We start from the raw sequence: 16,880 nt of genomic DNA on the forward strand, positions 1-16,880 counted from the left end.
TTTAGCATGCTATGGGCCAACAAAAAATATTACACTGCCTCCCACAGTATTATAAACTGACAGGTAAAATTTGGAGCTGATGGCCGGCATACTTCTCTACGTGACGTGCCATATTTTTCTTGAGTACACCTGACTATGTTGTGAATGCAGATTCAGTGAGTAGTTTTAAACCTTTGTTGGGATCTATATTGAGTTGCAATCCTTTAAACTGGATTTGTGTGGAGACCTGAAAACCGCTTATAGTTACATATCTGCAAACACTGAAAACTTTGAAACTTAGCAGGTCCAAAACATACTCTTGAAACATATACTGCATTATAGTTGAATAATAAAGGATATAGAGTTGTACCTATTTCCACTTTTTTTGGCTAAACCGATATCCGATATTTTTTTACCAATAGATAATAGCCAATTGTACTGCAGGTCTCTACATGTTACACTTGTGCATGCTCCACTAAAAGTACAAGCCAATGCTATGGGATTGTGCACTTATCTCAACTCAAAGTTGCTAGTCAGACAAGTGGGCTAGGGCTCCAACCATCACTATTTATTAATGTGGTCAAAACATAAACAAATTACCTAAGTACATGCCAGAGCTTTGACACCAGCCCTCCAGTGGTACTGCAGCTGCTGAAGCTGAATAGACTAATAATCTGCTGGCCACAGCGCATTACAACCGATTTCCAATTATGATAAAAACAGCTATTGCCTAATTATCGGCTTCTACCAATTACCAATCCGATAATCGGTACAACTCTAATAAAGGATACAGTAAGAATACTAATAACTTACTACAAAATTTTCGACTTATTACAAAAGTATAACCAAAGCTGCTATCTGTGCAATATCTGTGCCTAACCAAATCTACTACAACTGTACTGATACCAAACTGGGATAGCAGCTCTGTAGGTTACTACTAGACCACTCAGGTATTGAAGCAGCAACTGAAGTAAGATGAAAGAGGAGCACTTGATCATATATATGAACAGCATTCAGCCATGCAGTCATTTGAGCAGCAGCTAGCAGCAGCAAGGGCCAGCAGCATCAATAGCAGCAGTCAGCAGTATAACACTGTAGCAGTAGCAGCAGCAGCAGCAGCAGCAGCAGCAGCAGCAGCAGCAGCAGCAGCAGCAGCAGCAGCAGCAGCAGCAGCAGCAGCAGCAGCAGCAGCAGCAGCAGCAGCAGCAGCAGCAGCAGCAGCAGCAGCAGCAGCAGCAGCAGCAACACAAACCTCAACTACACCAGCACTATTACTCAGCCAGTCATGTGAGCAGCAGTACATGGAAGCACTAATAGCGAGTAGTAACAATAATTATACTGTAGCATATCTATGCATGGCAGAGTAACTCACGGTAGTAGCTAGCTAGTACTGAGCTGCACTGAGCGGAACTAGAGTAGTAGCTATAGCTAAGCTACCAGCTCCAAAAGGCAAATGTGATCAGCTGCAGGTAGCTACTGTTCACGTGCTCTTTGAATGTGTTTCACCTAAAGAAATGAATGATCTTGATGCACGATAGTGTGCATGCCTACACGTGTACTTACACTCTAATTAAGGCACATTTTGATTCAGTTTTCAGGCTAGCTAAGCTCCTCCCACGTTGCTAGCTACAGGGACAACGAACGAATGGCTTGGAAAGTGATATTGTGTCACCTGATACTGGGGCTACTGGCATGGTTTAATTGTGAGTGGTCTTATACTACGTGTGTATTGTTGTGCGCCAGTCTGTTGTAAACCATGGCCATGCGCGTTCCTATACACTTAAGGTCATCCGAGACCGTCATCTCATACGTTACAATGGTTACTATTGATCGAGTTAGTCTGTCGCCGTCCATGACAGACAGAAAATCCAGTGAAGGCAGCCCAAATAGGTCGGGTCTGCCTCATACGCAGTGTTGCCAGATGATTTGCTCCAAATGTTCATGTGGAAAAATAAATTTGTTCATAAATAAGTTCATAAATCCATAGTCACTTTCCAAAAACTACTCCACACATTATAAATAGGTGGACCTGTGGGTTAGTAGGGCATTGAATAGCAAAAAAAAAAAAGGTCGCCACCTAAAACCAAAAGTTCTTAGATTATTCCAGGTTCACAAAAAGTTCATAGATTATTTCAGGTTCACAAACAAGACAAAAAGTTCATAAATCTATTAACTTTATTCACAACATGGCAACACTGCTCATACGCGTATGGGCCATCCCATACACACAAATCGGTATTCATGTATGTATTGTGGAATGTATGATTATTATTATTATTGATTATTACTGAGCAGTCAGCCCTGCTGGTGTGCTCATATTTACCCAAACACATACAACACAATTACAATGTGTAGTCCAGCTCTAAAAATGTCAGCATCTGCAACTTCAATGAGATCTACTGGTAATGTGTTCCAATCATTAATTGTGACCGGATTTCATATAACAAGGCTTCCACGCACACAAAATCAAACTTACGTTTTTACCAGAAATGGATTGCTGGTCTAATACACTATCATATTTCACCTGTACTTCCTTTAGGACTGGCAAGTCTGGTTTCTGTAGCAGCTTTCTTCCGACCCTGTCAAAGCCACGAGTGGGAGATTGGCGCCATTAAATGGCCATGGCTTTGTGATAATGGTGTGTAGTAAGCTGGGACTTCACAGAGAGCTTGCCAATGGTGTTCTCAGTCAATTTGGAGTGATTTGAGGGCCATGGAGGGCCATGGAGAGCCCAAACTTGGCCTCTGGATTCCAGTCGTCTTCTTACTTCATTTTATACCCCTATATTAAGCCCACCCTCCCACCCTATTACTACCACCTGTGATATTATTACCCGCTCGAAAAAAGCTGCCCAAAACGGCAAATTTTGGATATCAGAAATGTATATACCCACTCAGTGATAGCTAGTAAATAGATGAATAATTGGTGCACGATTTGTTTGCACAGCTGTAGGCACTGGGAAGTTATTACACAATGATTCCTTAAAAACGCCATATCTCCTAATGAAGCTTTGTGCGTCGAAGCCTTGTTTTGTCAAATTCAGTCACAATTGTTCTTGAAAAATAACTGTTTTGGTGTACTGTAGTAGATACGTATGGTAAGATGTAGAGCAGTGGATGGTACTGTCTCGTGGATCATGATGTTAGTAGGTAGTGTAGAAGAATTGTAAGTGATATCTGTTGGTAAAAAAAATTGTATACTGCTCATGAGCTGTTTATTTTTTGTTTTTATCTGCTTTACCAGTTTAATAGGCACTGGAAGGCGAAGACTGGAGGGAAAGCCTGTATGAAGTGTTTATCACGAGCCAAGGAACCTAAGTGAAAATCATTGACTAAAGTGAAACAGGACAAATACCTAGAAGGGGTTTGAAAAAATCCATCCCTAGCCTGAGCTGATTAATAGTGTGAATGCATGTCAGTGTCTTATCTTTCTGTCTTGTCTGATAGACATTACAGTATCCCCCATGCACCACAATGACGTTCAAGTAACCATGATAATTATCCTTTTCTACACTAGCCAATAGGGAGAGCACTCTATGTAATTTAAGCTCATGCGAGCTAATGACATCGCACAACTCTATTTTATGGGATGCATGTTACTAACTGTTAACTATTGTGTATACTGTATTTACTCAATTTGTGCCGCAGTGCGGTACGGTAAGTGCAGGTAATTCCAGACAGTGGCTAATTCTGTACACTTAGATTGTTCTCTTAGATTGTTCTCAACAATGGTAGAATCCCTGGGCCTATAATTTGGTTTACTAATGCAGTGTCTTATGGCCTATCTACAAACCAAAATTGAAACGAATCTGTTATTCCACCGTGAAGTTTGATACGGGTTTGTAGCATAATTATGGGTATTTTTGCTCAAAAACTTTGAAAATGTTAATCTAACCAGGCAGCCCAAGCTCATATTTTCGATTTTCAAAGAATTATAAGAAGATCCCCTTGGGTAATTGCAGAGCAAAATCCATGTAGCACAGGCTGAGTGGAAGTCAATTTTTCAGCAGTTATTCTATTGAAATACAACGAAAATATTCGTGAATTACATAAACCTTTTAAAATACGCACTACTGCTTCCTATCAAAGGGTATGAACTTTCTACTTGATTTATAAGCTCCAGATGAGTGGTACTTTAGTCTCTATACTTTTAAAGAGGATTGGTAACCTGTAGAAGGTGCTAGTTGTTTGTTATTCGAAATGTCCGGAATTAGCCACATGTTGCATTTTTGCACGTTGTTAAATTTCGGCTCATGACTCCTCAACAGTTGATTGTATCGAAACGAAAGTTGTACTTCACTATGTGATTATTAGGCAATCACACACATTTTCGTGCAATTATGGAATAATTGTACTCATAACAGCCAAAATTGCACTCAGCTTCGCCTCTTGCAATTTTGACTGTTACTCGTACAATTATTCCCTAATCGCACTCAAATGTGTGTGATTACATATACTAACCAAGCTCACCCCATGCATAGCAAATATGAATGGCCAACAGTACATTGATACCACAAACTCACACGATCAAACACGTGATCTTCAAAAATGAACAAAAACATTTCATTTACAAATTTTATGGGTCGGACGGGTCCGAGAAACAAGAAATTTAGTTGAAGTGGCCTAAGTTTAAAAAAGTAGTTGGCCATACACATAATACCAATGAAATCTAACCTCGGTTCCAGATGCATCATAAGATAGGTTTTAAAACAATTCCTAGAGTTTGTGCTAATTCGTAGTGTTAGAGTGATTTTATCAGAGTGTCCGGAAATACCCTAATTTACCTTACTCGAGGGGTCACCAATGCCCTCGCAAACTTCTAAATTGTGTACAAGAGTCCCAATATTTAAGTATTTCAACATGTATTTCTGCATTATTTCAATAAATATTTCATGTATTTATATGTATTTATAATTGGATTTCTCAGATGATGTACGACAGTCCCAAGACGTTAGCTACCCTCGACCTTACTATTCGAAGGTCTTCGTCCTTTTTTCTGAAAATACTTTTAATTGTACCAACCCTTGAATAGTACCGCACTATACTTTCGTAATTACTCTTTACTAGTGTTCCAATACCTTCAGTATTAATCTCCATCTTGATTTAAGGAAGGCATTGCCCTGGCAAAACTTAACCGGTGATATTAGTTAGTAAATTGACCACGTAGCAGGAGGCATGACATGGTTGTGCTACAAGGACTTGAGTGAAAGAAAGGTCTTGTATAGAAGAAGTAAGTAGCAATGTGTTGTGATTACCGGTTTTATAAAACTATAATGTAGAATAACTACAGTAGTGGCAGGTTTAAAATATTAGTAGCACACCTTCAAATAATACCGCAGTGCAGCACTATTCGAAGGGTTTTATCTTTATTATTGGGGGAAAAAAAAGTAATAGTACCCTTGGGGCACAAATCGAGTAAATACGGTATGTATTTGTACGATATGCATGCAGTGTATTTGGCACCATATAAAAAAAGCGTCATAGCCGAGCACCATCGATTTCAGCTAGGAGGGGTATAAAGTGATGCATGGAAGTGGTGACTCAATGTAACCTTGGATCTGCAGGTCCGGAGTGACTGTGCCCAGTGGGTGCACATAAACAACATTTTACAAATGTTTTTACTGTGGAAAAAATGTGGCTGAAAAGGTCTCGAACAAAAAGTACGGTGACCTAAAGTAGAATCCAACCAGCAACTCCTGACCATAAGTCTCATGCACTACCGCTTCGCTACTATCACTGCTTATGTAATATTAAGTTCTAGCTATAATAATTGAGGACAATGCAAGGGAAATGCAACTGTAAAGGCCTTCTAACTTTATTAACCTTCCCTAAAACACTAAATCAACTTCTAAACGCTTGCCTAACCTTTATCCTAACCCTAACATAATCCTAGGGGTGCTGTTCCTAATTCTAGGGGTGTTGCTCCTAATCCTAGGGGAACTTCTCCTAATCCTAAGGGCACTGCTCCTAATCCTAGGGGTGTTGTTCCTTATTACTGATGAAACAGAACACAACACCCTCTGGCAAGTAGAGTACACTCCCAGAACAGAATCCAAAATGTGACTTCCTACAGGAGTACATGGACATCAAGATTTCAGTTCGACCAGTTGGAGCTTATAGTCTTAAATTTCCATGGAAGAAGGTCCACATCTGCCACTAACATCCAAGCACAAGATTAACTCGATCAATGGCCTATCGGTTGGTAAGAACATCATAGATATATGTCAGAGAGCAGGAGGCAAGACGATTCATTCAGAAGGTGAATCATGACAGTGAACAGACTTCAGAGCACTATGGCATCCTGTGAGGAAGGAGTTGACTGCAGCTGTAGATAATCTCTTGACTCCCCCAGCCTGAATGACTGCATTCCTCTGATCCTCAATAACCTCTGTGGGCCGTGGCATACTCATTTGCTTTTGGTAGCACAACTTTGCCTTTTAATCTGATATATAAAAGGCATTTGTACATGTTCACCTAGCTGTTGAGGACAGAGACTTCACTTGTTCTCTATGACTCTCTGATTCATCTGATGTAAACAGTTTCTTTTTTACGTTTAGTTGTGTTGTTTAAAGCCACGTGCTCGCCATTTACGTTTATTGCTGCTCTCACCCACCATCTGACACGCAGAATAACCCAAATGTATCTTGAGACCTTATCTGTAACCTCTACATGGATAATGTGGTTTCCGGCTGCCATACTGAGACAGACTGTGTGGATTACTTTGTAACTTCAAGAGTAGTAATGGGTAGTGCCAGACCAAGACACACGGTAGTGTGTCGTGCGGCCCAAGAAGCCGGCGCGTAACACCCGTGAGTATATTGACAGGAAGAAAGAAAACGCAATTTTCGCACCTCCGTAGCTCTGTGCTGCCTTGATGAAACAAGACGATTTTTGCAGTGAACACTCCCTCCATCTTCAGCACTCCACATTCCAAATTTGAGCGAAATCGCTTCAAGCGTTCCCGAGATATGCGACTTCACAAATTGGCTTAGTTTCTTCGTTTTTTTTTTCTTCTTATTTTTCTTCCTCTTTTCGCACACTTACAAAAACTGCTATAAAACGCGAACGCCATATCCGATCGCCTTGACATTTGGCACACAGAAGGGGGGTATAAAGGTGCATCCCTGTACCAACTTTGGCTGGAATACGATAAACAGGCAAAGAGTTATGAGCGATTATTCACGAAAAATAACACCAATATGTTGTCACGCCTACAGGGTAAACCGCGTATGGGAAGAAGCTGAAAATCGGTGGGTGAATAGGTTAACTATTGAACCTCAAACCTTTTGTGGTTTGAAAGAAATCGAGCTAAAAACCAGGAAGATACAACGAAAAAACCAATAGTGTGTAACAATTATGCAATCGAGATAAGCTAATAAAAAATGACTGCTTGCTACGCCTACCAGGTAAACCGCTTGGGGTAATGCTTTGAAAATCGCTGTAATGATGGAGTTGTCATCTTAGAAAGGCTCTTCAATGGTGTAGAAGAATCAGACTTAAAGCCACGGAGTTATAACACGAAATCCAACTTGGTGTAGCAAGTGCGAGATCGAGATACTCTAATAGAGCAGTCATCCTAATAGAGCAGTCACCCTGAAGAGAATTCAAGAGATCTGTTAGAAACAAGTAACCTGTATAGAGATCAGCTACAAACAAGTCACCCTGTAGAGAGATCAGCCACAAACAATTCACCCTGTAGAGAGATCAGCTAGAAGAAGTTACCTTGTAGGGAATTCATGCAACTATAGAAAGAGATAATTCAGCTAGAAGAAATCACCTTGTAGAGTTCAGCTACAAAGAAACCACAATGTAGAGAGTTCAGCTACAAACAAATCGCCCTGTAGAGAGATCAGCTAGAAGAAGTTACCTTGTAGAGAGTTTAGCTACAAAGAAATCTCCCTGTAGAGAAATCAGCTAGGAGAAGTTTCCTTGTAGAGAGTTCAGTTACAAAGAAACCACCATGTAGAGAATTCATTTACAAACTAGTGACCCTGTAGAGACATCAGCTAGAAGAAGTTACCTTGTAAAGAGTTCAGCTACATAGACACCATTCTGTAAAGAGCTCAGCTGCAAACAAATCACCTGTACAGAATTCAGCTACAAACAAATCACCCTGTAGAGAGATCAGCTAGAAGAAGTTACCTTGTTGATAGTTCAGCTACAAACAAATCACCCTGTAGAGAGATCAGCTAGAAGAAGTTACCTTGTAGAGAGTTCAGCTACAAAGAAACCATCATGTGGAGAGTTCAGCTGCAAACAAATCATCTGTAGAGAGTTCAGCTACAAACCAATCTCCCTGTAGAGAGATCAGCTAGAAGAAGTTACCTTGTAGAGAGTTCAGTTACAAAGAAACCACCATGTAGAAAGTTCAGCTACAAACTAGTGACCTTGTGGAGACATCAGCTAGAAGAAGCTACCTTGTAGAGAGTTTAGCTACAAAGAAACCATTCTGTAAAGAGCTCAGCTGCAAACAAATCACCTGTACAGAATTCAGCTACAAACAAATCACCCTGTAGAAAGATCAGCTAGAAGAAGTCACCTTGTAGAGAGTTCAGCTACAAAGAAACCACCATGTAGGGAGTTCATATAGAAGAATTTACCTTGTAGAGAGTTCAGCTACAAAGAAACCATCATGAAGAGAGTTCAGCTGCAAACAAATCTCCCTGTAGAGAGTTTAGTTAGAAGAAGTTACCTTGTAGAGAGTTTAGCTACAAAGAAACCATTCTGTAAAGAGCTCAGCTGCAAACAAATCACCTGTACAGAATTCAGCTACAAACAAATCACCCTGTAGAGAGATCAGCTAGAAGAATTTACCTTGTAGAGAGTTCAGCTACAAAGAAACCATCATGAAGAGAGTTCAGCTGCAAACAAATCTCCCTGTAGAGAGTTTAGTTAGAAGAAGTTACCTTGTAGAGAGTTCAGCTACAAAGAAACCATTCTGTAAAGAGCTCAGCTGCAAACAAATCACCTGTACAGAATTCAGCTACAAACAAATCACCCTGTAGAGAGATCAGCTAGAAGAAGTTACCTTGTAGAGAGTTCAGCTACAAATTTAAAGAAACCATCATGTGGAGAGTTCAGCTGCAAACAAATCACCTGTAAAGAGTTCAGCTACAAAGAAACCATCATGAAGAGAGTTCAGCTGCAAACAAATCTCCCTGTAGAGAGTTCAGTTAGAAGAAGTTACCTTGTAGAGAGTTCAGCTACAAAGAAACCATCACGAAGAGAGTTCAGCTACAAACAAATCACCCTATAGAGAGATCAGCTAGAAGAAGCCACCTTGTAGAGAGTTCAGATACAAAGAAACCACCATATAGACAGTTCAGATGCAAACAAATCACCCTGTAGAAAAATCAGCTACAAACAAATCACCCTGTAGAAAGATCAGCTAGAAGAAGTCACCTTGTAGAGAGTTCAGCTACAAAGAAACCATCATGAAGAGAGTTCAGCTGCAAACAAATCTCCCTGTAGAGAGTTCAGTTAGAAGAAGTTACCTTGTAGAGAGTTCAGCTACTATAATAATCAGCTACAGTAAAAAGAAACCACCATGTAGAGAGTTTAGCTGCAAAGAAATCACCTTGTAGAAAATTCTGCCACAAACAATTGCCCTGTAGAAAGATCAGTTAGAAGAAGTTATCTTGTAGAGAGTTCAGCTACAAAGAAACCACCATGTAGAGAGTTCAGCTAGAAGAAATTGCCTTGTAGAGAGTTCAGCTACAAAGAAACCACCATCTATATAGTTCAGCTGCAAACAAATCACCTGTAGAAAGTTCAGCTACAAACAAATCTCCCTGTAGAGAGATCAGCTAGAAGAAATTACCTTGTAGAGAGTTCGGCTACAGTAAAAAGAAACCACCATGTAGAGAGTTCAGCTGCAAAGAAATCACCCTGTAGAAAATTCTGCCATAAACAAATAAAGAAGTAGAAGAAGAAAAAAACAAAGAAATTAAAACGAAATTTTGTTCGCTCGTATCTCGGAAATGGCTTGAGCGACTTTCTTCAAATTTGGTGTGTAGACTCCCCTAGCTGGCTGGCACCTCTCTAGCAAATGTGGTTCCAATCGGATAAGGGATCACAGAGCTACATAGGTGTGAAAATTGCATTTTCTTTCTTTCTGTTAATATACTCACGGGTGGCACGCCGGCTTCTTGGGCCGCACAACACACTACCGTGTGTCTTGATTATAATATGTGACCATATTATTTTTGGAAAACCATACATTTGGGCACATGAAAAATTTGTGTGAATGCTCAATTGAAAATTTCAGCAAATTTTTTAAAGTTAACTTTTTTGGATATTCTGATAAAGCAACTATTATGCCTTCTTGCAGTGAAATTTCACACCCATAGCTTCTTTATTCTAGGAGATATACTCAATTATATCAGACCATGTAGTAGTTTCACAATGCGTGCGACAGCAATTAACTTACGAAGTGGGTGATTTGTTCATTCCCAAAACCAAACATTTTCTTGTCTCTAGACAATAATACAAGTGATTTAGTTGAGGAAAAGCGCAAAGAACACATGATTAAACTTTCAAAGATCTCTTTTCATCCATTTTAGATTGTAAAAATGGAGATCTTTGTCAACAAAGTGATTTTTCATCAATTTGTCACACCTAATCACTATAATATATGCAATATTATAAACTGATAATGGAAAGTTAGTTTGTTATGTATTAGATAATAAATTAACTATATGTTTGGAATGCTTCATTGTATCATCACAAAAATTTCACACAAGGTAGATAACCACTCAGTGCTTCATTGTAGCTATAAAAAGAAAATTGGCCAATGTGCCCAAATGTATGGTTTTCCAAAATAGCAGGCCTTAATTTAATTTTTAAGGTGCTGAGGATAAATGTCCTTACATATTCACAAATGTACAGACATAGCGTCAAATTGTACAGACATAGCGTCAAATTGTACAGACATAGCGTCAAATTGTACAGACATGAGCTAGAGGAGCACTTTGTATAGACTGCTGGAATTGGAATAGGGAGTTTCCATTGAAAGTTTTGAGGTTAAACACAACTACATAGCTGCAATATATCACCAGACTGTGGTCATAACAGCTGCTGGTGATAGCAGTACACAAAGGGGAGGTGGCATTGGTAAATCCTTGGGTTGGGAAAATGTAGTATCTCCTAGCAACCAAGTGACAGTTATTGTTAGCACTACAAACAAACATGCACACATCAGCTTTTATGGTACCACCATTGGTTTTGCAAGGACATGGGTGTCCGCCCAAAACTAATTATGTGCAGACATTGTGCTATTTGTGCGGATTTTGTCCATTGACCACACGTTAATTTAAGGCCTGAATAGGGTCACATAATTATTATGAATTAGATAATGGTATGCATAAGATCTTTGGAAGATAGTGAGATCTTTAAGAGACCTACTCATGTCCTAAAATGGTTAGAGGCCTGCTGGCAGAAAGACCTCAAACATTGCACATCTCACTTATTTCCTATGTATATGGCAGGCTAATAGCCCGCAGTGGGTGGCCAGTCACCTAAACCAACACGAGTTCAACCTTTATAAGCATGTCTCAATTATGGGGAGGTAGAGACCAACATTGTAGCTACATTAATATTTGTTACAACTAGTCCAGAAAGAATTCTGTGTATCGCCCATCTGTTTTCTAGAGTGTTTTAAGCCTGTTACTACACTATACATCGACTTTAGAGATCCACCAATTATGCTCATTATTTTACCTATCATGTTATGCTGCACTGTTCAAAATTTGCCTATTATGCCTTAAATTAATGCTCAATATTTCCAATGCCTTACCTATTATTGATAAGTAAGATTTTATGATAATGTACAAGTGTTCGGCCTATTATGCTAGCATTATGCTCAATGCTTTCAGGCACCTATTATGTTCATTATTACGCCAGGCGGGTCCCTACCAAATATGTATATAAATGGATGCCTTGTAGAATGGTTATTTTGTGATGCCTGTATTGTGGGTTTGAAACTGTGCTTAGAATTCATACTACTGTGGCACCATAAGCAACAACTTGTAACAACTTGTCTCCACTCAAGCCACATTTTGTACACGTTCTACACAGATGTGTGACACTAGGGTACTGGCAACAACTCCTCACTGAATTACTTTGTTGATTGGCATTGTCCTTACTATCACTGCCTTCCCACTGTGATCCACAAATAACTTTAGATAGCAGCAATGAAGTGCAAGCTTTGATTTCTTCAGTTTTTCAGCAAAAGCATACTAAATAACATTTCATATACTTATCCCACCATCAAAACTGTGCAGGGGTTTATTATTAGAATAAATAACCACAAACTCTTTGAACTGCTTAACCATCAAAGGCATTTGTGGTCAGGGCTTATATCACGATATAGCCCTAACCACAGGATAATATCATGATGTCAGGGCAATGTATATATGAAATATAACCCTTGTGGTTTCTTTTGATCTGTAATGTAAAAGTGGTATATACTCAACTGTATATCCAGGTCAACATTACTGGTGCTGCTATGATGGGAATAGTTACTGGTCTCAGTCCATTCACTAATTACTCTTGTACACTATTTGCTGTCACAGTGACTAATGGTCCAGTGAGTGATCCTATTATAGTGAGGACAGCTGAAGCAGGTATAGTAGTTAACCATGTACAGATGTATTTGTATATTAACCCTATACTTTCAATAGTTCCCAGTCCTCCAGTGATCAATACAGTTACTAATATCAGTAGTAGTATAGTACATGTGACTTGGACCAGACCTGCTGTACTTAATGGAGTTTTAGTCAGTTATACTATCACGTATGTCATTAATACTGATGTTAGGAGTGTAACTGTTGATTACAATGGAGAGGAAGTGAGCATGTGAAACAATGTGACTGTTTTATCATTTGTTACATGTAAACAGACACAGTCTTATGACATAGTTGGACTAAGTCCATATCAACTGATTTCTGTTACTATCATTGCTATTACTGGAAGAGGAATGAGTGGTCCTAGTGAAGAAGAATTTGGTAGATCAAGTGAAGCAGATAGTTACTGTGTGGCAGTATGTGTAAACATTGTTGTGTGCTATATGGAACAGCAGCTACATGCATACACTAGTATGTGTATGTGTATGTGTTAGGCACTTCATCCATAACATTGTATCTTCACCACATTAGCTCCAGGAGTAGTACAGTTCACCACAAGTAGTGTATCAAACACTGGAGTAAATGTACTGTGGAGTCCACCATCACAACCTAATGGTATCATCACAGCGTATCAAGTTATTTATGCCATTTACAACAATGCTACATCTGCGATGAGTGAACTGTTAAGTATCAGCAGGTCAACGTATTCTATTAGTAATCTCAGTAAGTTATTGTATTGATAATATGAAATGAATATTATTCTATCACAACACAGAACCTGGTGTGCCATATCAAGTCTTAGTTGTAGCATTTACCAGTGCTGGAAAGGGAGCTGAAAATAATTTTGAAACATTCTTTAGTCAAGAACTTAGTCCATCAAAAGTTCCAGCTGATATTAACATTGTAAGGCTAAACATGACCTCCATCAATGTCACTTGGACTCCATTATCACTTATTGAAGCTCGGGGATTTCCTCCTTACAGAGTTACTCTCATGTCACTGTCCACTAATAACTGTAACAAGAGACAAACTGACACTATCACCATGGAAATTAACAGCTATGTGGTACTTCATGATTTGGTCAGCACTCAGCTTATTCTGGCAGTAGTTGGAGTGAGAACTGGATCATCAAAAGTGTTCATGGATGTTGATCCCATCACTGGTAACATTTCTTATTGTGTCACCATATGTCAGTAGATATGTGTGTATATATGAGCAAAAATTGTAGCAGGTTTGTAGAATGGAAAGTCAGAGATGACAATTAATTGTGACCCAGTCTGGGAAAACCGGTCTTATTGCCCATGTCAGCAGATTCGATTTTTCACCAAGACCACAAAGCCACATGAATAAACTATCTAATTTCACAATCAAAATCAGCTAGACTTGAGTGGTCTGGTTTTGCTGGCTGCTTTTCCCAAGCCCAGTGACAATCCGTATGTGTAGTATGGGGCCTTAATAGAGCTCTGGTCAGCTTGGGAATGGCTGTATGTGGCTGTACATCTCTGTGATGTTGAATAAATACATCTGCTGTGAATTTCCTTTTACTTTAGCCAGTTTCGAGACCTGAATAGCCCATAACTTGGCCTAATTCATCCCAAAACATTCCTCTTCAATTTTTAAATAGCATCTTTCCTGTCTTCCAGGCCCCCCCCCCCCCCCCCCCCCACCTCCCACCCCTTTGGAGCTCGTCTGATACAACCAACCTCAGTTTAAAAACTATCTAAAAAGGCAGGAAACGTAGCTGTTGACTACTTTTTCAGTGGAAGATCTGGAAGATAATAAATTGTTGTAAAATATGTGAAAATTTGGTACACATAGCTACCACCATTGGCAAGCTACAACACTCTGAATATTTAAAACCAGGGTTTCTCAATACTTTCAGATGGGTGATAAGACCGGTTTTCCCAGGCTGGGTCACAATTAATGTGCATTTTTTGTAATAACATGTAGAAGCACTGTACAAGTACAAGAAAAGATTTAAAATTTTATAACTATGAATAACACCTACATAATTGATAAACTTAATGCAAATCCCAAGGCCTATTTATGGATATGTTAAAGCCAAGCAGAAAGTGAAAGCATCTATTCCTCTTCTAGAGACCTAAGGGTTCCACCACCACTAGTATGTAACTTAGCAACTGGAGGTTCCTAACTTCATATCTTATCCCTGACTTTCCAGTCATATCTATTATGTCTTGTCAGATATTAGCACCATGGAAGTTACAGCATATGGCATCTCATAAAATATCATACCTTAAGCATATTAAAGCACCAGGCCCAGACGCAATCCGTTCTCTTATACCCATAAGGCTTGTGTTTGTAGTATCAGAAATTATAAGTATCAAATCAATCCTTTAAGTCTTGCTAACTATCTCAAAATCAGAAATCTAAAATGTTGTTCCGACATTAATTTTAAGAAAGGGGCCAAATCTGTTGTTAATGATTATTACGGGCCTATTGGCCTTACTTCATAAATTGTCAAACTACTTAAATCAATGGTTTGTGACTGTGTTCACACATTTTATATTTATATTAATTGGTCCCTAGTGGCTATATAGTGACAAATAAAAGACCCCCTAATGAAGCACGAGAAGTCTTGTATGAGTAATGGTTGAATGCATAGAAAATCCTGCATTCCAGACAGCTAGCTGCAAGCTACCAAAGGATATTTCTGCACTAAGTTTTAGTATCTAGTTTCCAATACCCTGCTTCACAGGTTTTCAGTTGCCTTCTTTGCAGTTCCCTAGTGGGATAGTGACTAATTAAATGACTTCACAGTACCCATCATTACTGCACAGTAGTACTGTGTAGTAGACGTTTGGTCTTTTCTGCCTGAAATTATCACCTTACACTTTTGATTCACGCCAACATGGTAGTATTGGTTAGGGCATCTAAAAATACCTTTAGAGCAACTCCTATCCCTTCCAACAAGTTTCTGTAAATTTCAAATTTTTTACTGAATTTTATGCCTGACTGACTGACTGACTGACTGACTGACTGACTGACTGACTGACTGACTGACTGACTGACTGACTGACTGACTGACTGACTGACTGACTGACTGACTGACTGACTGACTGACTGACTGACTGACTGACTGACTGACTGACTGACTAATTGATCGACATACCTACCGACTTACTGACTGACGAAGGACAGATGAATGAACGGATGGACTGACCAGCTGACAGGCATGACCAAGCCTAAAAATGCCTTCAGTGCAATTCCTAACCCTTCCAATAAGTTTATTTCATTTTTTATTTGGGCTTGATTTTAACATTGGTTTGTGCCTTTTCACCAACTGCAGCAGCTACAGTGCAGGAATTATAGACTTACTATTGTCCTCCTTTGTGTCCCATTTCTCCTCTAAGTGTTGATTCCTAGTAACATATCATGGCTTCATTGCAAGAATTGTTCATAAATTTTGTGGTGAGTGGATTATTTGCAGAGGTACTTCTCATACTATATCGCTGTATAACAGAACTGAAAACAAAGCAGAATAGCCACATTGCTTTTCAGTAATTGATAGTTGGAGTGTGTGTTTGGTATACATTTTGGTCAGTAATTTATATAGATATACTATCTGTGTAGTGGATGTAGCTGAGTGTCCAACTTTAACACCAGAGGATGATGACTGCAGTATCACTGTTGTATTTGTGACTGGATTTTGGAAAAACGATCCAAATCGCACATGAGAAGTTTTGAGATAAACGGTTTTAAAGAATTGAAGCCAGCATAACTCTCCAAGGATAGCAAGCACGAGTATGAAATTTACACAAAAGATGCATCAATCTGTTACCTTTCAGGCCACTTCCAGTACTTGTAGCTGCTTGTAGAGTTTCCCGCAAAATAAGATAGAAAATCTGAGTAGTTGGATGAGCGAAGTAGTATCACGAGTGCTCACAAAGGGGTGGAGGGTTAGGGAGGGGGTGTGGCGAGGAGGGCAAGAGATAGACCTCAAAATGGAGGCAGACCACGATTGGAGTCCAGACATGAGATTACAGGGCTGTGCTGGCTCCTTAGTGGCTGATATGTAGCAAAATCAACAGAGAAAACGTCTGGCCAACATTATAAGGCTGTACACCAGTAAACCACTGATTCTTACCAAGCCAGGTCCTTCACAAGGTCTGAAACCGCCTTTTGAGCACTCCACACTACCCAGAAAAGACGTCTGTTAAAACCAGCCTCGAGTAGTTTGAGTAGTACTGAGGGTCAAAACTAGTAGTACGATAGTGTAGCTATCCACTGGTGGTGTTAGTTTGATTTTTCCTGATGTGCG

The 16,880-nt window shown here is 39.4% G+C and overlaps 1 protein-coding gene across 1 annotated transcript; it reads left to right on the forward strand.

Moving 5' to 3' along the window:
- The first annotated feature begins 1,543 nt into the window (after positions 1-1,543).
- LOC136255982 (phosphatidylinositol phosphatase PTPRQ-like) lies at positions 1,544-16,874 on the forward strand. Its single transcript, XM_066048889.1, has 7 exons — positions 1,544-1,682; positions 12,463-12,601; positions 12,659-12,825; positions 12,877-13,072; positions 13,133-13,324; positions 13,377-13,763; positions 16,193-16,874. The coding sequence occupies exons 2-7, from the start codon at positions 12,484-12,486 to the stop codon at positions 16,294-16,296; spliced, it is 1,164 nt and encodes a 387-aa protein (XP_065904961.1). The 5' UTR covers positions 1,544-1,682; positions 12,463-12,483; the 3' UTR covers positions 16,297-16,874.
- The last annotated feature ends 6 nt before the right edge of the window (positions 16,875-16,880 follow it).

The sequence above is a fragment of the Dysidea avara genome, chromosome 5 (assembly GCF_963678975.1).
Source record: "Dysidea avara chromosome 5, odDysAvar1.4, whole genome shotgun sequence".
NCBI lineage: Eukaryota > Metazoa > Porifera > Demospongiae > Dictyoceratida > Dysideidae > Dysidea > Dysidea avara.

Bases quoted from the DNA above. Each gene is read 5' to 3' on its own strand.
- LOC136255982 (XM_066048889.1), top strand. From the start codon at position 12,484: ATGATGGGAATAGTTACTGGTCTCAGTCCATTCACTAATTACTCTTGT. The intron at 12,602-12,658 runs GTATAGTAGTTA...TACTTTCAATAG, and splicing joins AGTGAGGACAGCTGAAGCAG to TTCCCAGTCCTCCAGTGATC. The intron at 13,073-13,132 runs GTATGTGTATGT...TCACCACATTAG, and splicing joins GCAGCTACATGCATACACTA to CTCCAGGAGTAGTACAGTTC.